At 37.3% G+C, this 24,238-nt stretch overlaps 4 protein-coding genes across 5 annotated transcripts; 2 read left to right on the top strand and 2 right to left on the bottom strand.

Annotated features, from left to right (window-relative positions):
* The first annotated feature begins 922 nt into the window (after positions 1-922).
* LOC127810919 (protein ABCI12, chloroplastic) lies at positions 923-5,181 on the top strand. Of its 2 annotated transcripts, none has more exons than XM_052350530.1 (7): positions 923-1,314; positions 1,967-2,083; positions 2,404-2,640; positions 3,100-3,264; positions 3,415-3,490; positions 4,039-4,103; positions 4,737-5,181. In XM_052350530.1, the coding sequence occupies exons 1-7, from the start codon at positions 994-996 to the stop codon at positions 4,887-4,889; spliced, it is 1,134 nt and encodes a 377-aa protein (XP_052206490.1). In that variant the 5' UTR covers positions 923-993; the 3' UTR covers positions 4,890-5,181. The 2 variants fall into 2 exon arrangements, with proteins under 2 accessions (XP_052206490.1, XP_052206491.1); XM_052350531.1 differs by having other exon boundaries at positions 1,166-1,314; positions 2,468-2,640.
* A 1,404-nt stretch (positions 5,182-6,585) lies between these two features.
* Positions 6,586-16,499, bottom strand: LOC127811840 (protein FAR1-RELATED SEQUENCE 7-like). Its single transcript, XM_052352025.1, has 3 exons — positions 16,015-16,499; positions 7,932-10,271; positions 6,586-6,870 (listed from the first exon to the last, which is right to left on the bottom strand). Exon 2 carries the CDS (start codon positions 10,263-10,265, stop codon positions 7,950-7,952), a length of 2,316 nt encoding a protein of 771 aa, XP_052207985.1. The 5' UTR covers positions 10,266-10,271; positions 16,015-16,499; the 3' UTR covers positions 6,586-6,870; positions 7,932-7,949.
* Positions 16,500-17,794: 1,295 nt separating this feature from the next.
* Positions 17,795-20,250, top strand: LOC127812172 (BI1-like protein). The gene is made up of 4 exons (XM_052352521.1): positions 17,795-18,152; positions 19,305-19,418; positions 19,540-19,697; positions 19,821-20,250. Exons 1-4 carry the CDS (start codon positions 17,903-17,905, stop codon positions 20,025-20,027), a joined length of 729 nt encoding a protein of 242 aa, XP_052208481.1. The 5' UTR covers positions 17,795-17,902; the 3' UTR covers positions 20,028-20,250.
* Positions 20,251-20,746: 496 nt separating this feature from the next.
* On the bottom strand, positions 20,747-22,432 carry LOC127810853 (uncharacterized). Its single transcript, XM_052350423.1, has one exon. The coding sequence runs from the start codon at positions 22,291-22,293 to the stop codon at positions 21,025-21,027; it is 1,269 nt and encodes a 422-aa protein (XP_052206383.1). The 5' UTR covers positions 22,294-22,432; the 3' UTR covers positions 20,747-21,024.
* Positions 22,433-24,238: the final 1,806 nt, after the last annotated feature.

The following is a 24,238-nucleotide window of genomic DNA, read 5'->3' as shown; positions in this document are numbered from 1 at the left end:
AAGAAATGGAGCTTAGAGCCCTAAACCTCTCTTTACCTCATGGGCTCGGCTCTTCTTAATTCTTCTCAATAATAAGGCCTAAAAATCAGGCCTTATAGTTCTTTTGATGAATTATATGTTTCCAACACTAAACTTGTGAATGATTTTTTCTATTCTTTACCTTTTTTCTCATGTCGTTTTGTCTTCAAAAGGATTGAAAAAGTTTGTTTGAGATGTTCCGTGTTCCTGTTTTATGCTTGAATTGTTGGCATCTTTGATGGAAATTAGCAAATTCAGAGCAAGATGTTTGGTTGATCCAATCAGGCTTATGGCCCTTTCTTTTTCTACTTGTTCAAGCCAATGTCATTGCATATCGTCATCTAATTAATCTGCCAAAAGTTCTCTTTAGATAGCCAATTGCAATGTGAAAACAAAGCCTCATAACTTTGGTTTGTAGCTTGAGAAAAAATAAAATAAACTTTTTAACACTCTATTTTGGATAAATTTTAAATTAAGATATTATTTATAATATATTTTCTAATATCGTCACACTACATTTCATATATGATATAATTGTAAATCGACAAATTAAAATTCATACAATTGATATTTACTAATGAAATTAATAAGATTTGAAATTTCATTCTTATTGTACAAAGAAATTCAATTTCAACCCTTAATTTTGATTAAAGTTTACCTAATTTTTATTTAAAAATTAAGAATAATCACTTATCTTAATTTTTAATTTTGTACCACTATTTGTATGCTTCCATCCGTTTAATTAATTTTGATTTGTTTCTATTGTGGCATTATCAACTGAAAATTAAAAAAAATTGTTTGTCAAACCAATAATCAATTCATAAAATAAAAATTCCCCACATAAAAACAATATCAAAACTGAGGAATATGCACATATATATATATATATAAACAGTAAAGCAAACATAACACCGCCTTAGCCGGCGATTTCTGGGGCATCCATCTACCAGTTGCCGGCGACTCTCACTGCCACCGATGTATTGCAGATCACTCCTCCACGCTTCCCCAACTTCTCTCCCTTCCTTCAAAGCCCAAGCCTCTCCACTCTTCACCCACCAAAGATTCCCCCAAAAATACTCAAACCGCAGGCCACAACTCTCTCTAGCAAGAACCCAAATCAGATGCACAGCAGAAGCTGCCGGTGGGCCTGGAAATTGGGACAAATGGATACCCAGAAACTTCGTTGCGGCTGATAAGGTCCTGAGGCTGATCTCTGGTGCAACCTCCAGTCCTATTGCCCAGTTCATACAGTCCCCCACCACTTTCTTGCATTCTGTTGACTCCAGGATTAAGTTGGTAATTTCCTTTTCTTCTGCATTTTTTATTAGTTCTAGATGAAATTGGGCTGATTGGGTGGTTTAATTGGTGGGTTTTGAGTGTTTGGTATTTGTGGTTTTATTGATGGGTTTTGAGTTTTTATGGTTTTTAACTGAATTTTGGATAATTGAATAAAGTCTTATAGCAATTTTCTGTATTGTTTTCTGGATTCAACAGTTCTGTTGCAACATCTTGACTCCTGCATGTAGTTTGACATTTCACTTCTATTGGGTTTTCTTACTTAACCAAAATAAAAGACGAAATAGAAAAGAACGTTTTGGTTTTCTGGGCATGGAGCTTGAAGGATTGTTTGTTTGCATTCATGGGTTTCAAATGTCAATGCGCTTGTTTGTCAGGTTGCAATTATTTACTCATGGATTTCTAACTATTTGTCTGGTTGCGGGAAAAATGTTAAAAGACTTTTAAGAGTTGAGTTACAAGTTAGCTTTATGCATTGTGCACCTATTTGATACGTTGATAGGTCTAATTTTGTAGCAGCTCTTTTTTTGAAGTCTTCTACTTAGAAATAATTTATGAGAAAGCAATTTAGTTCTTTTATGTCTTGATTCCTATTTTCTTTTTCATTTCAGTAATATTTGACCTTGATGTTGTAAACTACTTAATTTTGCAGGCATGGCTCCTTGCCCTAGTTATTCTACCAGCAAGGTCAAATGTTGTAATGCGTTTTGGAATAGCCATGTACTTGGCTCTGTTATCTGTTTTGATTCTTCCAAAACATGTTTGGATGGTAAGTTTGGCCTTTTCTATCTTGATTTGAGCTACCATAAGATGAACTTTTAGTCACCCAGATCCAATAGTAGTTTATATTATATTGACACGATACTGATTTTCATATTTTGATTATTTCGTTCAATATGTTGTGGTTGCTGAGGAAATAATCTCTTGTCCTAGGTACTTTACTTTCTGGACAATATTCTAGCAGAGTCTTAGTATAAATCAGTTTCCTTTCTGTCATCTTGATCAATGCCTTATAGTGTTTTCTGATTTGAGAATTATGAATGTGCTAATGCAGGGGAATTCCCTTGTTAAACTCCCATAATCTTGTAGGATCAATTGGGAAGAGTGTCACTGCTCTGCGGTATTCTATTTATAATGTTGGGTCTGGGTGCAGATGGTGCACCTCCCCTTGTCCAGTTAAGAAGCCCACCGCCTTCAATGACTGGATTGCCAAATGTTCCAGCATCTTTTCAAGGCTATTCATATGTAATTATGAAGTTAGGACCGTTACAGCTTACAAGAAAGGGCTTCTCAGTAGCAACCACATCTGCTTGTTTAACCTTCACTGTGAGTTGTGATTCTTTGGTCTACCTTACAGGTTATCAGTTTTGACATTAATTAGGAGAGTATTTTTGGACACCTATCACAATAAAATGTTCTTATCATATCTAGTTTGAACCCATTTAAATAAAACTCAAATTGTATTCTATTCAGAATAAAATGGATGATATAAAATACCTTCTAAGACACATGCACATTTTGATGCCAATGGAGTAAAATGCTCTTATCATCTTCACATAGCGTGCTAGTGTGATCCCATGAGTAAAATTTAAATTGCAAACATATATATTGTAGAAAAAATCGAAAGAACCCATTGTTTTTGGATATTCAAACACTGGCCAAGGAACTTTTCTGTTGTTCAATTGAAGAAGGAAAGAATCATTATTCAACTTTTTTGGATTTCATCTTTCCCAAATTTGTCACTTTGCTCCAAGTTGCTTTATTCAAACACTATTTTTCTTATAGATCTTCCAAAGTGCAAGCCTTTGCCTCGCCACCACAACGCCTGAGCAACTTGCTTATGCTCTGCAATGGTTTATGCTCCCTTTGACAAATTTTGGTGTTCCCGTGGCTGAAGTTACCCTGACCCTCCTGCTCTCACTGAGATTCATCAATCTGGTGTTTGATGAGGTGAGATGGATCTAACTATTAGCTATTTCATGTAATTTTTCTTTCCCCACTCAGGTTTTATACCACATTGCATATTAGTAAAAATATTCTATTCAGAAACATTATTACCAATTCTTGTACTCTTGGAATGTCTATGTTATTTGTTGACAGGTTCGAAATGTTGCTCTGGGGATTGTATCTCGTAGGATAAATTGGCAACTCTTGACTGTTATGGAGACAGTTGATGGTATGTGTGTCATTCCAATGTATTCCATCTTTTCTTGAGCAGCTGTAAGGCAATTGAGAGGCTATAAAATGACAACTATTAGTCTTGAATTGCGATAAAAATTGATAGTGGATGATGATGCTAGTAAATGAGTACATTCCTTACATTGTGGGCCATTTTTCTTTAAGCGAGACCATTACTGTGTCATTTGCAAGAATCTTCTACATGCATGCACAACCCACTTCTTCTCGATATTACAAGACAAAAGTGTAGTTTTTCTTGTAAATCAGGAAAAGGGATATGGTTATATATTTGTGTTGCATCTTTAAGCTTTATGATGTATTCAAATGGAAGTTTGGAATATTCTAGTTGTGTGTCCTAGGCCGACCTGAATGTCTTTTCAAGTTTCTTTCACCCAAATTTCAGATTGACTAGTACTGGATTCCCAGCAAGGATGGCCTTTTTCTTATTAAGAATATCTGAATAAATAATGCTACTCATTATTTTTCTCAACTTGGAGACTTATGTTTATTTGTTTGTTGAAACATCTGTGATTGTGGGTTTTGCAGTTTTCTTTGGGTACATTCGACGGATCTTTAAAAATATTTTTAGCCATGCGGAGCAGATATCTCAGGTTTGATATATTTTCCTGAAACTGCCATTTATTTTTTATTCTTAACTGAAGTGTTCTCCAGTTTGTACGTTTAATAGCAGATGAGTAATTTGCAACTTCTTCTTCATCTTTGTCGTCTTCTTCCTTTTTGAAACTGAAGAGCCTTCAACTATGGTAAAGGCTCTTGCAGCATTCTTACTGCTCTATTTTCAATGGTAGAAGGCACAACTTTTAGCGGTGTTCTTACCCCAAAAGGGAGGCCCAAGACAGTTAGGCATGTGGAATTTGCAAACCATCTGGTCATATTGTTTACGTAAAGAGTCAAAGTTCTCCTTTATACCGAACCAAGTTTAACAATGTAACATGCATGCTTGGTAGTTCTAGTTCATATAGTCTGACACCTTTTTATTCTTGTCCGTCATCTTAGTGATGGAGGTTGTTTTGGGGGTGTTGATGGCCAAGGGGGGAAGACAGCATGGTTAGATGAGTGACAAACTCCAACACTGTAACAACATAACTTGCTTGATTTTTCTTTCTTAATCAGATGAGCGACAAACTGTATCTCTTTGTCAACTGATTGATGACTTAAACCGATAGACAAGGACGAACCCAAAATTGGACCTTCCTATCTCATTAGTTCTTTTACTTTCACAGGCAATGATTGCTAGAGGTTTCCGGGGAGACAGCAAGGCTCACAAAATCTACTTCTCATCAGACTCATCCATTGGGATAGCAGATATACTTTCCTTGTTGTGTCTTGTTAGTCTTATAGGTGCTACTGCTCTGTTAAACTACCGGAGTATGTGAATATGTCCATATGGTCAGCTCCCCCCCCCCCCCCCCTATTCTTTCTGTAATTTAACCCTCCTTTGATCGACTGCTAATCAGCTTCCAAAACTCGCTGATAATTCTCTACCTAATACCGTTAGCAGTTTTTGATGGTTACAATGCCAAAGCATTTGTACTGATAATTGATTCTCTCTTGGTTAGTGTTAAAAGAGTTAATTCTATATTTTTGCTGTCTTTCTGGCAGTGGAAACAGCGTTGTAATGACATTCATATTCATCATTACTATAATGATCTGACTTGCATTTCTGCCCTGGTTACCTATCTCTTTTGATCTCTATATCTCCCTCACAATCATATATCTTAATCTTATCTTTTGCTGGATATAATACTTGAACTAACCTTGTTTCAGACGGACTACTAAATAGGAATAAGGTTAAGAACCTCACTGTAGAGGGCTGCTGTGTCATACTCATATTTGGGTATCTAGATTATAGAAGGTTTCCCACAGCCTGAAGTTCTATGATAGCAGGGGCAACCTCTCAGTTTGTGGCTTTTGATGTATTCTGTTTTGATGTTTTTACTACCCTAGTCCCAACTTCACTAAAAGATCACCAATAATGTTATTTATCTAAATTAAAAATTCATCTCCAGTTTAAGTGATACATTTTTGTTGAGTAATGAAAAAGTACAAGTGTATATTTTTTTTTGCACATTTTCATTACCCAATGAAAAGATACCACTTAAATTGAAAACTCATTTTCAATCTAGATAAATAACATTATTATTCAAGTAACTTCATTCTAAACATAACTGATGGCATTGCATGGTTGGTTTTTTTGTAAATAAAAGGTTACGAGGTACCTTAACGAGGACAGTAACTTCTACCCTTCAAACAATTAACTACTTTGCAATATTACCTGATGCATTTAATCCTCACTTTGAGGTTTTTTTGGTTTATCTCAAAATTGTCATCGGGTTGCCATTTGGAACACGGTAACGGCATAACCACAGAATTTTTTTTAATAATTTTTTTATATAAATTGATGAGTAAAAAGAATTTATTACAACATTTTATATTTTACAAAAATATCCCAATTGCCTTAAATAACCAATAACCAATTTCTCAAATAACGAAGTTCATATTTTTATCCAACCTGTAGACTGCAGTTCAACCACTGGTTCACCATAAGGCACATGAGCCTGCCAAAAAAATGCCTTTTGATCTTGCAAATGGAAAGAAAACTTAAAAAAGCACAGCTTACAGCAGTCTCCATTCTCCAAAGATGGGGAAGGAAGAGGGCTTGTTTGGTTGAAGAAGGAGAAGCGTGTTGTTAAAGAGCATGCGGTTTGGTGGAAGGTTATTGCACTTCTCATGCCGAGAATGAACATTGAACAATTTCAATGGCATCAAGTCACAGTTGATAGTAATCAAGAACAAGTTAATGTTGTGGACAACACCATGCAATCTGAGCATCCAAACTAGAGGTGTCAGACAGGCTGGTACGGGTGTGGCCCAGCCCAGCAAGGCCTGCTGGACACCTCTACTACTGCGAGTGCATGCATCGCGTAACTAGAAAACTAAAGAAAACAATGGCAAGGGAGGAAGGAGAGGAAAGACGAGTCATTCCAAATACCTGTTCATTTTTTTTTCTGAGTTCCGACTACCATCACTGCATGGCCATTAGCATCATCATCCTAGCTGTTGAGAGAGACCTGATCTAATAGAACTGGTGCCCAATATTAACATCAACTTCTTGTTCATTTCATATACTTGAAAATACAGAAAAACAACCACTGAACAGAAGAGAGAATTCCAGACAATCTTCTAAACAAGGAAAAAAACAAAAAAAGACCTAGAAAATGCCAGAAGGAAGCTGTTTCTCTCAATACAGGCTTTTGGCCTTCAAAAGGAGCAGTGTCGCAGTCCCCCATCCCCCATTCCCCATCGACAGTCTAGAACATTACACCTGGAGCAGTCTCCACTGCTATCTTCAGTTACCTAAAAATTTTGATAAAGGAACGAAAAATGTTAATTGAAGTTGATGTTTGAATAATGAAAACAACAATAGAATGTGGGAAGCACTTTCCATTAATAGACATTCACGCTTTCCTATTACCTTGCTTGGCTGACAATTTAAGATAGGACTATGAAACAGAAAATAAAGGAAACTTTCCAACATTACAATCCAAAATATACTGGAAACACCACACAACCAGCCCTTGTTCCACTAAAACTGCCTGCGCAGCCTTCATTGCCATTACTGGCATAAATCCCTTTGTCCCCATTTTCTCAATATAAGGAAGTATAACACCCTCAGCCTCACAATGTAATGGACTGAAGTTCATTTTTGTTTCCATTATCATTAAGCTCTAATCTCATTTCAAAAGAGAGATAGAGACACACACAGGCCAGTTCATCATATATGAGCTGAGGTTAGGAAAACATGATAACATGAATGGCGCACCTAGATTTTCAATGAGGACCCACGCCCTGCTGGCACCATAAAAACCCAAAAAAACAAAAAAGACAGGGTTAGGGAATCTATTTGGCTACTCTCAAGAATCCAATTTAGGATGGTATTTTTGATGGTTGAATGCCATTCCCATCTAAGTGAATCCATGAGGTATGAAAAAAAAGAAAAAGAAAAGAAAAAAGAAAGAGAAGAAAAGAAGACATCCCCGGCACAAATGGTTTCCTACTTTGTAAGGGTCAGAGGGGGGGTCATTTTTTGTATGCATGTCTTCCCTTCGTTTTGCCAAAAAGTTGTTTCCACAATTAGCACCTATCGACTTTCCAGTCACAAGAAAGTAACCTTAGCATTGATACCAAAGGCTCACTCTCTAATATATGAGATATGAAATCCATAAAAATCAAACTTCCATCATCTATCTCAAAGCATTAACATCAGCATCAGTTTAATGAACAGAACAATAATTACATGGTTGAGACATGACAGGAAATCAGTTAGACATCCGTTTTTAAACTATGAAAATTAGTATTAAAGAGGTCTCTAGAGTTAACCTCAGGGTCAAGAAATGAAAAAGAACATGACAACTAACCTTTGTCCAGCATACTTCTCAGTTTTGCCAACAAATATTTCTTCTACCCTCTTGCATAATGTCAAAAGCAAGTTTGAATCTTTCTAGAGATGTTGCCCCTGCCTCAATATAGCTGCGGGCTTCTTCTCTTAAACTCCAAACCATCAAGGCACGAAAATCTTGAGAGCCACCTCCTGAATCAACATCCCTTAGACTACCACACTTTGCATTTTTCGTCCACCTATGTAATATGTAGCGAGATGGAAGTTCCCTTATGTTCATTATCTGAAAGACTTTCAGAGCATGTCTACACAGCACACCTTCAAATTCAAACATTTTACAACTACAACTAACATTAAGATTTGATGCATTGAAGGCAACAGTATTCCTTTCATCCACATTCCCGCACTTCTGCACCAAATATCTACTAATAGCACCTTCCACATTAATCTTTATACCAACATAACTATAGCATTCCAAAAGCTCTTTCTGGAATGCTTTGAACATTGTCATTGTATAAAGCCTTCTACCCTGTTCTTCTATGGGATCTTTTGTGTGCAAAACAGCTTGCAAGTTAAATGAGTTGAAATCCTCCTTTCCTTCCTCCTCACGGCGTTGTTCAAGGGCTTTGTCATAACGTAGAACAAATTCATCAAGGGGAGTTTGGGCATTCAAAAATGTACCAAAAAAGGACTTCATGCTACCATCCACAGGGATACCTGCAAAGAACGTGCCCCGTATATGCAATGGAGCCCAACTTTTGCGTGTCTTGTACATTTCTTTCAACCAAGCACTCTCTTTCAAGTCATACTTGTTTATGAGTACATTCCATGCAGAATCAAATTCACTAGGTGTCTGACTCTGACAAATGCAGGATTCATATTCATATTTGAACTCTGAATTTATGGAAAGCAGTGCTCCCAAATGTTGCTGTTCCTTGGCCTTAATTTGCCATGCAGAAAAACGATGATGTGTACCTGGGAAAACCTGTGCTATTGAATGTTGGATAGCCTTATCTTGATCAGCAACTATTGACAAAGGATGGCGCCCCGACATTGCCTTGAGCCATGTTTGAAACACCCAAGTAAAAGATTCCTCAGTTTCATCAGCAATCAAAGCACACCCAAGAAGCACTGGTTGCCTATGGTGGTTGATTCCAATGAATGAAGCAAATGGAACCAAATAATTACTGGCCCTGTATGTTGTGTCAAAGACAATTGCATCCCCAAATTGGCAGCATGAAAATCTAGACCTGCCATCAGCCCAGAAAATGCTCATGCATTTGCCATCATCAACTTCTATTGCATAAAAGAAACCAGTATCCTCTGCTTGACGAGACTGAAAATACTCAAGTAGAACAGGATACCAATCACTTCCAATAATGCTTTGTCGGACTCCTCTGGCAAGGTTTAGACCACCATTCGTTTCCGCTAAATCTAAATTCTCTAACCCACTATTTAGTTCTTCTCTAAATGCTTTTGGTGCAGCAGCTACCAGTCGACTAGCATCAATTGGAAAATCAAGATCATGATTGTGTTCTTTTTGAAGACGATCAACCACCCACCTTCCTGATTCTTGTTTCTGAATCCTCATAAATGCACCACAACCTACTCTCGAAGGGTGCTGATGCCCTTCCTTTGAGCACACAAATCTCCTAGATGTAATGGAGCCATCATGTTTTGAACGAAACAACTGGCCAATCCGAACTTTGAAGCCAGTACTAACTGCATACGCATAGTAAAATTTGTATGCTTCATTAGCAGAACTGAACTCCAGACCTTTGTATGGTTCAATTCTGATTACTCCTTCTGCTTCTTCCCTTTTGAGGCGTTTGACATCAAGGACACCTGATGGGCTTGGGTGTCCATCTTCCTCCTCAAGTGACCTTATTCCTGTCCTACAGGATACAGTAACTGATGATCTTGGAGCAGGAATGGCTTTCCTTTGTATATGGGGTGGACGTATTTCCCCTGGAAGTCCAAGATCATGATTGTGCTCTTTCTTGACATTTGCCAGAACCCACTTCCCAGAATCATTTTTTTGTACCCTTATGAAGGCTGGACATCCTGTTCTAGAATTGGTCTGGAAACCTTCCTTTGAACACACAAATCTCCGAGAGATAACAGATCCATCAACTCTGGACCGGTACAACTGCCCAATCCTAATTCTGAATCCTGCTTGTGTTGCATACAAATTATAAAACTCCTGGGCATCTTCTGCGGAATCAAACTCTAACCCCACCTGTGGTTCAAGCTTTGACTCTCCTTCTTCCTCTCTGCGTCCATTTCTCACAACCAATGCATTTATTGGCTTTGCCCTCACAGTCATAATATTTCCAAGCTCTTCTCTATTCATCAGTATCTGTGAAAACACATGAAGAAAAAAAAAAGGTAAAAGGAGAGCAGGGAATAAATGGCCAAGTGCACACAAAAAATTAAATATGTTATGCTTATGCATGAAATAAACAGAACGGCAGTATAAACTTCATTCACGAACCACCATGCCACAACGGAAAAATACATCTAATTAAGAGGGGATCAATTTAAGTACAAAAACATTTCCAGCTAATTAAGAGAAGTGATCCACCTTAGACAGAAATTTCTGTTGAACTGTATCCAATAGTGCTCTCACCTTTTAGGCCACTACTTAAACTTTGTCAAAACTTCAATGACTTAGTATGGAAATAAAATTGCATGAATTCAAACACTTTGACAACACCTCTAGCCAGACACATTTGTGGTGAATCTCTTAATGAGAAACATGCATAGCAATGTTGAGGACCAACGTATACACACCTAATGTGCCTCTGAAACATTTTTGAAAAGAAAATTATATGCAAGACCAACAAGCAACACTATACATTTGGCCTGGTGCACAGTTTCACTGCCTAAGGTATGTCAAATCCATAGAAGAGGGGAAGTAACCCACCTGCTTGTGCAGGTAACATATTTGCACTCAATTGAAGTCTTGGTTACTCTCTAGATTGAAAAATTGCTTCATGAATTAAAACAAATGGAAATGTGCAAGTTGTTTTGTAATCGAATTAATTAATATTTGAAGACAGTATCACATAATCAGTGTGATATATGAATGTGAGAGTCAATAATAGAACCAATCTATCAAATACAACAACAATCACAATCCTTAATGGTCTTCTTCTTGCATGTCCAAACCATCTTAACAATGCTTTCCACATCTTATCTTCAGTAAGTGTCACTCCACCCTTTTTCCTTATAGTTTCATTTTTTTTCTTTTATCTTTTCTTGTATGCAACGCTGGAAATGAGTCAAGTTGAGCAAGGTAAGGTTCAACTCAACTTGACTAGATTAAAATTTTTTAGGCTCGTTCAATATTAACCAAAATTTTTCCTCAAGCTTGCCTTGAATGAAGCTCACAAACCAATCAAATCAACTTGATATGTTCAAATGATATCCAAATAAGCTAATATGGACCAACTGGAGCCAAGCCACTCGTGAGCTTAGTTCATTAGCTCAATTTATTTAACTTAATTCAGCCTAAAAACAACCAAAAAAAAATAAAAATAAAAAAAATCTTACTATACCACACCAAAAATTAATTACTTGGGAAAGAAAATGCATGGACGAAACATCAACAATTTTGAAATAATAAATTTACCATAAACAATTATATAATATGTGCAAATTAAATTTACTATAGGATATTCATTCATGAAAATTAAATTTATAATAATAACAAAAAAGTATTTTAGAATACTTATAATTTTAAGATTGAAATTTTTTTCCATATATTTTACTATGATAACATTATGATGTGTATTATATGTACATATTTTATTATATCTAATTCAATTGAGCTAGCTCATGAACCAAACAAGTCAAACACATCATGACTTGAGCTTAACTAATTTCTTAAGCAAGCCATATTTTCTCATTTGGTTCATGAATCAAGCTTATTGAGCTAGTTAATGAGTCGAATCACAAACTTCTCATGAGCCTGCTCAATTCATGTCCAACACCAGTTGTATGTCACTATGCCCACACATCAATTGTAATATTTTCATCTCAATTACACATATTTTACACATGTTGGTGCCTAACTATCTGATAGTAAGAGCCATATAGTAAAGATTGTTTATATCATTCAATAAAACTTTCCTTTTAGCTTTAAAGGGACTTTATAAAGGCCACCCACTTTGTAGGGGTTGCAAAACTTTAAAGGGATTTGATGATCACTTCTCTACTTTCACCATTTTTCCTTGATTCTATGAGCAACATCTGCGACAATATCTCATTCCTTTTTATAATTGATCCAAGATAGTTGATCTTTTTTTAAATAACTTGATCTTCAAGTCTCACAATCACATTATTCACACTTCTATTTTTACTAGACTTACATTTAGCAAACTCAATTTTGACCATATTAATTTAAAACATTTGGATTTTAAGATGTTTCTCCATAATTCAAGTTAATATTTATGACTCCTTTTGTCTCATCCATTAAGACAATATTGTTTGTAAATTACATACATCAAGGCACTGCTTTCTAGGTGTGCTTTGAGAATTAATCTACCACGAGAGCAAAGAAATAAGAGTTAAATGCAGATCCTTTATATAATCCAATTATACTTGGGAAAGTTACAGTATCTCTTCCACAAGTCCTAACAAAGTTTTTGGTTGATAATGCATGATATTTGATCCCACAAGTTTTACGCTAGCTGCCAACTACCTAATGCAACTCTCCTTTATTAAAGTTTGAGACAAACTACAAATAAGAGTAGAAGTGTTAAGAGGATTACATAACCCATGTGCATGGGAAAGATCATCACATTGCTTTATAGACATCGAAAAAGCATATGATAGTTACCAAAAGCATAAGATGGGGATAAATTAAAAAATAAAGCATCACAAAGGAATGCATTTAAGTGATGCAAGACAATAGTGAGGGAGCCATAATAAAAAAGAAGACACTAATAGGAGAGAGTCAAGAGACAAGTAACTTCTCCATTATTTAAGGTTTATATCTATGATCTACTTTAAACCTTTTTCCTTTTCTTTTTATTGTTTTGGGAATTATCCATGGACAAACTAACTTCACACGTACAAGACAGGACACAGTCAATCATGATATTGTTAACAATAAACTTTTAGTAAATGAATCAAAAGATGGCTTACATGTTCTAAAATTGAATATCTAGAATGTCACCTCAATAAAAACACACACACACACAAAGGAACTAGATGGCATTGAATGCCAAAACGTTAACTAAAAGCAAGCACGGATCTACTTTAAACCTTTTTTTTTTTTTTTTCCTGGGCAGTAGCTATGGATGAACTAATGTCATAGGTAAACGACAAGGCATGGTCAAGCATGATATTGCCGATGATAATCTTTTATTAGATGAAACAAAAGATGGCTTAAATGATCTATAATTGAACATCTAGAATGTCACTAAAAAAAATGTAAATGAAACAAAACAAAATGGAAGTTAGCATTGAATGTCAAAAAGTAACTAAAAGTGAGCAACTTCCATGGTTGAGACACATAGGTGGTATTCTCTTCGTGTTTCAGTTTTGAGTTTTGAATTCATTTTCAGTTTTGTGTTTTGAGTGTCTGTTTTGAGATTTTTGAAAACACATTCTTTTTATTATTTTGAAAACCTATTTCTCAAAACAAAAAACTAGAAAACACGTTTACTTTGAAATTTTAAAAACGATTTTTTTTTGTTATTATGATATTTTATTGAATGAATTTGATTCAAAATAAATTATAAACATTTATTAGTAAATTGTAAATTTGATTCAAATACTTTAAACTATAAAATAAAATACAAATAAAATAAAACAAAAAATCAAAATCTTAGAAATATTATTAAAAAAAATAATACAAAAAAATCATATTACATATTCAAATAAAATAAAACAAAAAAAAAATCAAATAACACCAAAAAAAAAAAAAAAAATCAGGGAGGGGAGCCGCAGACCCATCTCTTCCTTACCCACATTAGGGTTTTCTGCACATCCTAGCGCCGCCGCCTCTTCCTTTCACCACCAGCCGCATCTGTTTCTCCTCATCATCATCGTTGATCGCCCCATCTCCTTCCTCACCCATCATCATGGTAGCTCTAGCCGCTGACTTTCTTCCTAAACAGCAGCCACAGAGGCTGTTGTTCGAAAGGAAAGGGGTGAGGAGACTAACACCATGGCCGAGAAGGAGCAACTCAACCAGTTGGCCATGGCAGTGGCTTTAAACCATCGAGTGAAACATAACGAAGAACATGATCGGATTTGATTTCTGCCACGGCTAGAAGAGAGGAGAGAGAGACAGAGAGAGAAGAGATGCGAGATTGGAGGCTGTGGGTTTGGGGGGGGGGGGGGGGGGGAGGCATTGTCTGCGTTTTTCGTGTTTTGGTTTGTGTGTTTTCACAGAAAATGCCCAAAACAACAAAATTGTTGTTTTGGGTTTTCTTTACAAATTTTTTCTTTGTTTTCAAAAATGCGTTTTTGAAAACAAAAAAGAGAACGTGTTTTCAATGTTTTGAAAAACTGAAAACTCAAAATAGGTTGAAAACAGCAAAGAGAACGGGTCCATAACTTCTCTATTATTTAAGGTTTATAATCAAGGATCAACCTTAAACATTTTCTTTCTGGTTTTTTTTTTTTTTGGGGGGGGGGGGGGGGGGGGGCATTAGCTATGGATGAACTAACTTCGAAGGTACAAGACAAGACATGGTCAAGCATGACATTGCATATCTAGAATGCCACGCCTATTAAGGCAACTTTGATGATGTGAATAAAATGGTTTGTAAATATGAGAAGAACACCAATAGATGCACTTGTAAAGTGAGTGCACAGAGTATAAAAAGTCTATAGGAAAATAGGTAGCAAAAAGAAATGGTAGAAACACTTGGACAGAATATGGAATATAATGGCCTTACAAAATAGAAGATGTGTCTTTAGATAGGAAACGATAGGAGAGTTAGAATTCATGTAATCGATCCTAGCTAATAGGTTTGGAACATGTCATATAATGATGAAGATGATGAGTGAGCAACTTCAATACTTAGCATCTATTCGACACAAGGGTGAGAGAGATTTGTTTTGACAAATAGGGTAACGTTTCTAAGATTTCAGATGCTCGAGGCATAGCTATGATGCCAAAAGGTTATACATCATAGGGTTGTAATAGTTTTACCTAAATCATTAACAAAGAAATAGACTTACATTATTAGAACCATCAAAATTTCCATTTATAACTAACAATTAACAATATACCATGAGATGTATAATAGCAACACGGAAAGCTTTAACAATTTTCTCAATGGTACAAGGTGAAAAATCATAGAGTTAGTGGGAACATGGCTTCATGATGGCAAAGTGGAGGAACTGGATTTCTGAAGCTACCTCAGTATCATCAAGCTAGAGGCGTGTTAAAATGAAAGGACACAAGGAAACAAATTATCTGTCCCATCTTGGGAAAGTTTTGGGAGATTCCGTAAACACCAATCAGGTTTCTGAACCAACTGGGGAAACTCTTAAATGCCTACAAGCTTTGATTCAAGCTAGCAAGTTTAAATGGTGTGCCTCTTTTGTTTAACGTCTGGTCAGAATTAGAATAAAGGGACTCCAATGGTAATAAGAATTAAAAAGGCAAAAGAGTAACTTCTGCTATCCTGGAGTTATGATTTACCAAGGAAAATAAATGTACTTAATACACATTTGTTATGGTTAACCAAACTAAAAGTTGCATCTTTTGAGTAGTATCTATTCATTCTTTAACCAAAGATAACAAATAAACTCAAATTCCTTTATTTCCTCTTCTTTCTTTCACCTTCTCTATTCATTTCCCTCCACACAAATCCAAGCTCCCAGCACGGACCCTTTCATTAGATGCGATACAAACCTTTCTATGGTAATACCAAAAATCAGTCGAACTGGAACGATCTAAAAACTAAAACGGCACATCCCAAGCCTATTGTCAGTTCAGTGACACAAAATTTTTCGTCAACCAAAAACTCCAGCAACGCAAATGGCAAGCCCAACTCTATAGATCAATCAATTAAACACAACAACCGCGATCACAGCAGGAGCAACTTAAATAACAGAAAGGTGCATTAGGGTTCCACCTTCGCATATCGGTCCACAGAGTCGCCTAGGGTTTTGTAGCAAAACAGCAGACGGAAAGCAGGAGCAAGTAGATTGAAGCTGGAATTGAACCGGTTCAGCCACTTCCGGCGGCGGAAACCGCATGCATTGTGGCCAGCAACAGGCTCACGTGGCGGGCTAAATTTTGGCGGTGACGATCAATCAGCTCGGCAGCTGCCTTTTCATTGGAGATTCGAAGCTTCCATTTCCCGATTTCTGAAGCGACGAATTGGAATATTTTCAAACGGAAGGACGCGTCCTGGCAATGGAATTGGGGGATTCGATCGGAGCATAAACACAGAGAAGGAGTGGGTATTAGCGATTTGGGGGTTGGGGTTGGGGTTGGGGTTGGGGTTTGGGTCTGGGTTGCTGCTATACAACTAGGGTCGGTGGATTATATTGTAGCGGGCCCGCCTTACGCTGGTCCCACACCGAATCACCACCGTCAGATCATCGTGATCTCAATTCTCATCACCCAATACATGATGATGGCTTCAGCTTCAAGTTGATCTTCAAGTTTCAATAAGCAACGCCTCCAAAAAAATACTATTAAACTCAATACATACATCTACTAATAATAATAATAATAATATAACACACATATATATATATATATATAATTGAGTAAATGGGCTCGCGTGAGTCATGAGAGATACCACCACCCACCGAGGAGGAGTTAGTGAGAGAGAGAGACGTAGGCGAGTCATGGGATCGGGAGGGAGTGTTTGGATTCATTCATGCCTCTTCTCCCTCTCTTTGTTAATTAAGTCTCATCATGATTTCGCTATCTAATTATTTTGTTTTATTATATATATATATATAAAAAACTATCTACATGTTACGTTGATAATAATAATTAGAGATGGCAAAATGAGCTTGGCCCGACGGGCTGGCCCGTTGGGGCCCAGCCCAGCACTGGGCTAGGGCCAGCATTTTGCTGGCCCATTTAAGGCCGAGTCGATTTAGTCCGGCCCGCTAATCGGCCACACAACCCCCTTCCCAAACAGCCCTCGCCCTCACCTTATATCTCGCTCTTTGTCACCCTTGCCCTCGCCCTCGCCCTCGCCCGCGCCCCTCGCTCTCGCTCTCAGTCTCACCCCTTGCTCTCAGTCTCTGGGTGGGCTGGGCTGGCCTGCGGGCTCGTGTAGGGCCGGGCTAGGGCCAGCAATCTGCTAGTCCATTTTTAAGCGAGCCAATTTGGCTCGACCAGCTTGGCCTGCGGGCCACTTGGTGGCGGGCCGGGCCGGGCCGGCCCGACCCGTTTGCCATCTCTAAAATTAATAATAATAAAGCCTTAGTTTGGTCTCAAACCATTTAAGGAAAGAAGGTTAGTTAGAGCTTATGGGCAAAATCCTCGTTAAGGATTTCATTCCAATATTATTAGTTTATGTTTTGTATTGATGGTAATTTATATAGATGAAAAATAATCAAAACATAAGAAATACCGAAAATTTAATCTTTTTACATATTTTTAAGCTGAATTAATTAAAATTTCTATATAACCTAAAATTCTTAACCGTGAAGCCATCACAATTCCTTTGTAATTGATAAGACATTTAATCACAAAAGAATGGCTTTTGACTGTTGAGACTGAAACTTTATATATTGTCCGCTTAGACTTAGAGGGTGTTTGGTCCTTTAGTTAAATTATTATTATTATTATTATTAAGATAGTGATGTTTATTAAAATTTAAATAAATATTATTAAATTTATTTATAAGCTACTTTTAGGAGCTGCTTGCTTGCTTGTATAATAAGCTGTTTCCAACTTTTTCAAATAAGAGTTATATCGTTGACGATAACGCTTCTCTCTGCAAATCGGTCATTCACCAACCAGAACCAGAGAGAGCGCCCGAAGAAGATAGAGAGATGGAGATGGAGGGATTCTCGAGAGTGAGCACGAAGGGTGACATAGAAGATGGGATGCTGTACCCAGGGATCGGCTACGGCGAGAACCAGCTGCGATGGGGCTTCATACGCAAGGTCTACGGCATCCTCTGCGCCCAGCTCCTCCTCACCACCGCCGTTTCCTCCGTCGCCGTCCTCTACTCTCCCGTCACCGACGTCCTCCTCGGCAACACCCCCCTCTTCCTCTTCCTTGTCTTCCTTCCACTCTTCTGTAAGTCCCCCTCGCCTCGCTGATCTCTCTTTTGTGCATTTAATTACTTGTCCGTGCACCGATCCCGGGGTTTAGCTGTTCTATGAGATCTATTGGCTTTATTCAAAAACTCTTATGTTCTTGATTGATGATCTGTTAAACAGTTTTGACTGTTGACTCGAGAGAAATCTCGATAGATCCCTAGGGTTTGGAGTTTCGTTGTTGTTTATCTTAAAGCCTTGTCCACTGGGGTTCTGCTGTTCTTTGTCTACATGTATTCTTCAATCTATTTTTCTCTTCGAGTTCCATTTTCTGAATTGATGTTCAGTCAAATTGTTGTTTGATTATTGATTTGAGTGGAATTTTGAGGCCTGGGGACCATGATGGTTTGCTTTGCTTTGCTTCTCTTCAGTGAAGATGTGGCTGATTGCGGCTTGGTTGTTATTTCATCGCTGACTGATATATTTATTCTTGTGTCTCTGTTACTTCGTGTATATTTCATAGCTTGTTTTTCATTTTTTGATGTTTTTCCTTGTATTTCCTTTTCCAATTTCTGTTCGATGCGAGTCAGATTGTTATTTCATATGTTGGTTTATGATGATGATGATGATGAGACTATGGATCTTTCCTGGTCTAGAAATAAACCATCAGAAACCAATCTATTTCCCCAACCATGACCATGGTCCTTGTTCTCCCCCTTTGTCTATGAGTTTAATGTACAAGCCATCAGTAATAAAAGAGAAACTTAGACCTTGTTCTACCTGTATTAAAATTTTGCTCTTACTTATTTCCATTGTAGAAGAAATACAACCCAATCCCACCATTTTCTTGTTAAATCCCTATATCTCCTACTGCAAATTCTTCTTCTTCTTCTTCTTCTTTTGGCTAGGTGCAAATTCCTTTTATCTATTTCATATTGTGAAGAAAATTATGGTAATACCAACACCTCACATTGTTTTTGTATTATTTGTACAAACAATATTCCTTGACTGCGGTTTGGGTCATTACTTCTCTATTCTCTTTACCTCAGGCTAATTTGTGGTTCAATTGGTACATCCAACCACCGAAACAGACTGGCCACCATTCACTTAACGAAAAATTTGTCCACTGTTCATTTTAATTTTACGTGTCTAGTTTGGCTACAAAAGAAAGCTGTTGTCTTTTGAAATGCAGTACTGTGGCCCATGTATGTGTACCAGCAAAGACATCCGCTGAACTTGGTTATCCTCGGACTGTTTACTGTGGCCATCAGTCTCACTGTTGGTGTAAGCTGTGCCAATACGGATGGTGGGTAGTTTTTCTCCCAATTGCTCAAAGTTTTAATAGTAAATTGGAAACTCCCTGAAAATTGCTTCCTCTGCAATGATTGGATGAAACTGCTGTCTGATGTCGTGTTGGGAGTTTACAGGAAGAATTGTGCTCGAAGCTTTAATTTTGACATCAGCTGTAGTGGCCTCCTTGACTGGATACACTTTCTGGGCTTCTAAGAAGGGCAAGGACTTCAGCTATCTTGGTCCAATCTTGTTCACTAGCCTCTTTACCCTTGTTTTGGCTGGTTTTATCCAGGTAAAATCCATCCCTCCCCTGCATTTCGATGGCAGTTCTGTAGCTACTGATTGCTATCTTAATATTATTCGTTCGTGCTAACTGTTCATGTACCTGTCGTCTGGGTCTTATGCTTACGTGCAGATGTTCTTCCCACTCGGTTCTACCTCAGTTGCCATCTATGGCGGAATTGGTGCCGTCATTTTCTCGGGCTACATTGTCTACGACACAGATAACCTGATCAAGCGGTTCACATACGACGAGTACATTTGGGCATCTGTCACTCTCTATTTGGACATTCTCAACCTCTTCCTTTACATCTTGAGGATTCTGAGGCAGGCCGACAACTAGGGATTGCGTGCCCACCAGCCACACGGCTGTCTGCCATATTTGACCATGGCTGCAATCAGTGTGGAAATGGTATAGACTTTAGTATGAAGTTGCTATTGTGGCGGTTCATATCATGTAATTCTACTATGTATAATGCATAGCCTTTGCTATGTACTTTGAGTCAAGTGTGTTCTATATCGTTCTCTTTCATACATAGTAAAAAATAAAATCTTTCCTGGCTGAATATCCTCCTTTTTTTTGCTTTATTCTTTGGCTGTCTTAATTTCTTTATTTTGAGATTATTGCTCTTGCATAATTTCTCGTTATTCGTGCGCTCAATTTTGATAAAAAAAATAAATTAAAAATAAAAATTTTATTTTATTATACAGAGTAAAGAATTAAATTTACAATCTATTAATACGAATCTCAACCTTAACCCACAACTTGTGTCTTGAAGACCTCAATTTTCCTTTTTAATCCTAGAGAGAATGCAGAAGAGGAGAGACAAGGTGCGTTTGTATTTTTAATGGATTGGGGGGTAAAATCATCCGTTGCAGCCAAACGTGGTTAATGGATTGCATGGACAAATTAACCCCATGTTCTTACGATATCCAAAAGCGGCTACACCATCAACGATGATAATATCACTTCTTTAACCTTGAGACAATGCAGATCAACGAAGTTTGTATAGCATGCTTATGCAAACAGTCTTATGCATACGAATTTCAAAGGGGCAGTTTCCTCCAAAATAAAACAATGCAAATCAACATAATAACATTTATATGGCCATCTGATCTGAATTTGTTCAGAACATTTATGTACTTGCATTTTAGTTTACAAGAGAGTGCCCAAGATTAACTTCCGATAAGAAAAAGAAAAAATAGAATAAAAAAGAGAAGCAAGTACCCAACAAAGTTTATGACAATGACACAAACATCAACATTTGGAAACAGAGAGAAAGAGAGTAATTCCAGAATGCCAGTGAGTGAGTATTTAATGTTGTGAAAAGCAATTATAATCATGACTTGATCGGCTCATCATCATCTTCAATATCCCAAGTGAGGTCTTCCTCTTCCTCCATGGCACTCAGCCTCTTGCGCAAATCGGCTCGAGTTGGGCTTCCACTTGCAGGCACCTTGACCTCATCTGCTCTTGCTATATCTTCGATCTCATCCCAACAAAGCTCTTCTTCCTCAGGCATTGATGGTTGGCTTGACACAACCGAAAAGTCACTATCCTTGCAGGATCCACCATTTTCAGCCTTTCCTTCAGAACCCAATTTATCATCAATTTTGCTATCCAACTTACTCTCACCAGATTCAGACCCATCTAAACACAATCTTCCATGACCCTTTTCATCATCTTCACTTCTTAAAGTCTTATCTTTGCTCCCATGCCCAGAATCATTGATAGACTTTTCTGAAGAATCAATCTCTTGAACTTGTTCTTTCGGAACACCCTTCAAGGTAGACCTATCACTGTCTTCATAATCATCATCATCGACATCCCAGCTCAAGTCTTCCTCCTCATCCCCCGAAATCGCCCTCTTCACAACCCTAGTTTTTGCTTCCTCTGCCTTCCTAAGCTTGTAAACCCTATAGAAGTATCTATACCAAAAAGTCTCCTTATCAACCCTACTTGGAACAACCTCATCGCAGATCTCTCCAATCACCCCATTCTCTTCAATCAAATTCTCAATCTCCCCACCTTTCTCATCCAGATCAAACCCTAATCTCCACTCATTGTACTCCCCCAAATCCTCCGGTTCCTCGCAATACGTATTCAGATCACACTGAATCGCTCGAATTTCAGTATCAGCCCTACAATTAGGCCTTGAATAACACTCATTTCTACCAATCTGCTTAGCATCAGAAGCTTCACTATCGGGATCGCTATCGCTATCGAGAATCGAGTCCGTACCGTGAGAAATGATCTGAGACACGGTGTTGCCGAGATGATCGATTGTTAGCCCCACCGATTCAAGAGACCCCTGCGCCTTGACCGCCCCGGACTCGAACGACCTCGGGAGGTCCTTCACGGCGCGGCTGGCTACTTCGCCGATCGCCGCCGTCTCTTTCCTCAGGCCGGAACCGAACTCCTCGAGATCGCGCCGGTAGGTGTCGATAACCGACTCCGACTTGGACGCTATGGTTTTGATCAAACCACCGAATGACCAAGCGTTAGTAATTGCAGACATTGAAGGGTTTGGATTGGGATGGTCCTGTGATTTTGGCGGGGAGCTTGGCGGTTCTGGATCGTCTGAGAAGACAGATTTGAAGAAGTCCATTCAGAGAGAGAGAGAGAGAGAGAGAGAGAAGAAGTTGGGGTTTAGGGTTTGAAGGGAACAAGAGAAGGCAAGGCGTGGTGCAGTAGATATTAGAGAAGAGAAGAGAAATCTGTTTTCTGTTTTTGTTAACAATTCCTCCAAAGGAATCTGATAACTTGCTTTGAACAGTTTCATATCACTTCAGTATGATTTGTTCCTTAAACTAATTTGATCCTAAAAATCATTATAAAAAAAATGGTTTTCATATATCAAGCCTTCAACTCACATTATCAATTTCAAAATCCCTTTTCATCCCATTAACAATTTAAATCTGCCACCAAATTTAAGATTAATTTACTAGAATAATGTTATTTATACAAAACAGATTTATAGATGAATTTACATAATGATAATCTCATGATAAATTGAGAATTTATCGCGATAAATTTACGGTATTCTCTTATCTTCTCTCTCTCCCCTTCAGCATCGCCTTTCACAACCTTCATCTCACTGTTGTCTCGCCTCTCGCCTGGCCGATTGTCGTCTCGCCTCTTTCTTGATTGACCGTCGCCTACGACATCCTTGCCTGGCCGCCTCACCTTTCACGGCGACAATCAGTCAAGTAAGGGGCGAGGCAGCAACGAGCATCGACGGGCGACAAGGGTGAGGTAGGCTATAGCGGAGAGGTGCTAAAGAGGAAGGAGAGAGAGAGAAATGAGAGAAGGGAAAGAAAGAGTAAAATGGTCATTGAGATAAGAGAAAAAGTGGCAAAATAGTATTTTCAACTTACTTATAAACCCATCTGTAAATGGTTTTTTGTACAAATAATATGATCCAATTTACTATGGTAGCGTGAGTAAGATAAAATTAAAATATTTTTTAAATTAAGATATAAAATAATCAATATAAGAAAGAGAATTATTTTAAAATTTTTATTAAATTTTTTAAAATGCACTAAAGGACATATATATTATTTTTTTTTATCTACAATGTCTAAAATAAATTTATCTATAGGGAGATAAATAAATTTATTCAAAAAATCTTAAATAAGAAATCACCTGACTTATTTTTTAAGAAGTATTAGATAAATTTAATAAATACAATAAAAAATATTTTTATCTGAAATACTTTTGATATCTTATCTTTTTCGATCTATATCTTAATTAACAAACACTATCTAATTATAAAATTTAATCCACTATATAGTATATACATGTTAAATTTTTAATGCTATAACTATCTTCCTTCAAAACTATCTCTAATAGGGTCAGTCACACTCAACAAAATTTTAATAAATTTTTATGACAAACTCCTTAATTTTTAAACTTAAATATATGCATAATCTTAGTTTATATAAGATTTCCTTCCTAAAAACTCGATACAATGATACAATCATCCAACCATGTAAGCTACATATTTTTAGCTTTTGAAGGAGGTGTGGTATAACTAAATCCTCCCCTGCAATCAATTACTACTAGCTTAAGCATTCCTTTGACAAATTCCATCTTCCATTAGGGTGAAGTCATAGTCTTGAGATGAACCCAGGGTTGGGCAATCTCTATCAGTACTTTGCAGTTGCCCTGTCAAATTTTGAAGTTAGGTTCTAAACAGGCCTTCAACAGAAACAACAAACAAGAAGAATGCAAACTGAGTTATTCAACAACCCATGTCAGTGAAGGATTCAGCATTCATGCTTGGAGTTGGAGCAAGATTATTAGTAAGATTTATCCCTCGCAATTATCTAACAGACTGCAATTTTCAATACAATACTTGCTCATAATTTGACTGCACACTTCCCATTTTCTTGTTTCTCCATCATAACCAATCTCAGGTTAACTAGCATAATTTATTACCAAGTAATAAATGATTAAGATGGGGTCATTATTATCTTTTCTCCTAATTCATTGGCAGGCCATGCCCACAAAACAAAGTATTTGTCACTGGAAGTTAAAAGTTCTTCACATCT

The sequence above is a fragment of the Diospyros lotus genome, chromosome 10 (assembly GCF_014633365.1).
Source record: "Diospyros lotus cultivar Yz01 chromosome 10, ASM1463336v1, whole genome shotgun sequence".
NCBI lineage: Eukaryota > Viridiplantae > Streptophyta > Magnoliopsida > Ericales > Ebenaceae > Diospyros > Diospyros lotus.
Note: the sequence above shows the minus strand (reverse complement) of the source record. Positions and strands in the feature narration are given on the sequence as shown.

What these genes read in the sequence shown, in the direction of transcription:
- LOC127812172 (XM_052352521.1), top strand. Translation starts at nt 17,903, where the DNA reads ATGGAGATGGAGGGATTCTCGAGAGTGAGCACGAAGGGTGACATAGAA. An exon ending in TGTCTTCCTTCCACTCTTCT is followed by an intron (nt 18,153 to 19,304) that starts GTAAGTCCCCCT and finishes TTTGAAATGCAG; the next exon opens with TACTGTGGCCCATGTATGTG. An exon ending in AAGCTGTGCCAATACGGATG is followed by an intron (nt 19,419 to 19,539) that starts GTGGGTAGTTTT and finishes GGGAGTTTACAG; the next exon opens with GAAGAATTGTGCTCGAAGCT.
- LOC127811840 (XM_052352025.1), bottom strand. Translation starts at nt 10,265, where the DNA reads ATGAATAGAGAAGAGCTTGGAAATATTATGACTGTGAGGGCAAAGCCA.
- LOC127810853 (XM_052350423.1), bottom strand. Translation starts at nt 22,293, where the DNA reads ATGGACTTCTTCAAATCTGTCTTCTCAGACGATCCAGAACCGCCAAGC.
- LOC127810919 (XM_052350530.1), top strand. Translation starts at nt 994, where the DNA reads ATGTATTGCAGATCACTCCTCCACGCTTCCCCAACTTCTCTCCCTTCC. An exon ending in TTGACTCCAGGATTAAGTTG is followed by an intron (nt 1,315 to 1,966) that starts GTAATTTCCTTT and finishes TTAATTTTGCAG; the next exon opens with GCATGGCTCCTTGCCCTAGT. An exon ending in TCAATCTGGTGTTTGATGAG is followed by an intron (nt 3,265 to 3,414) that starts GTGAGATGGATC and finishes ATTTGTTGACAG; the next exon opens with GTTCGAAATGTTGCTCTGGG.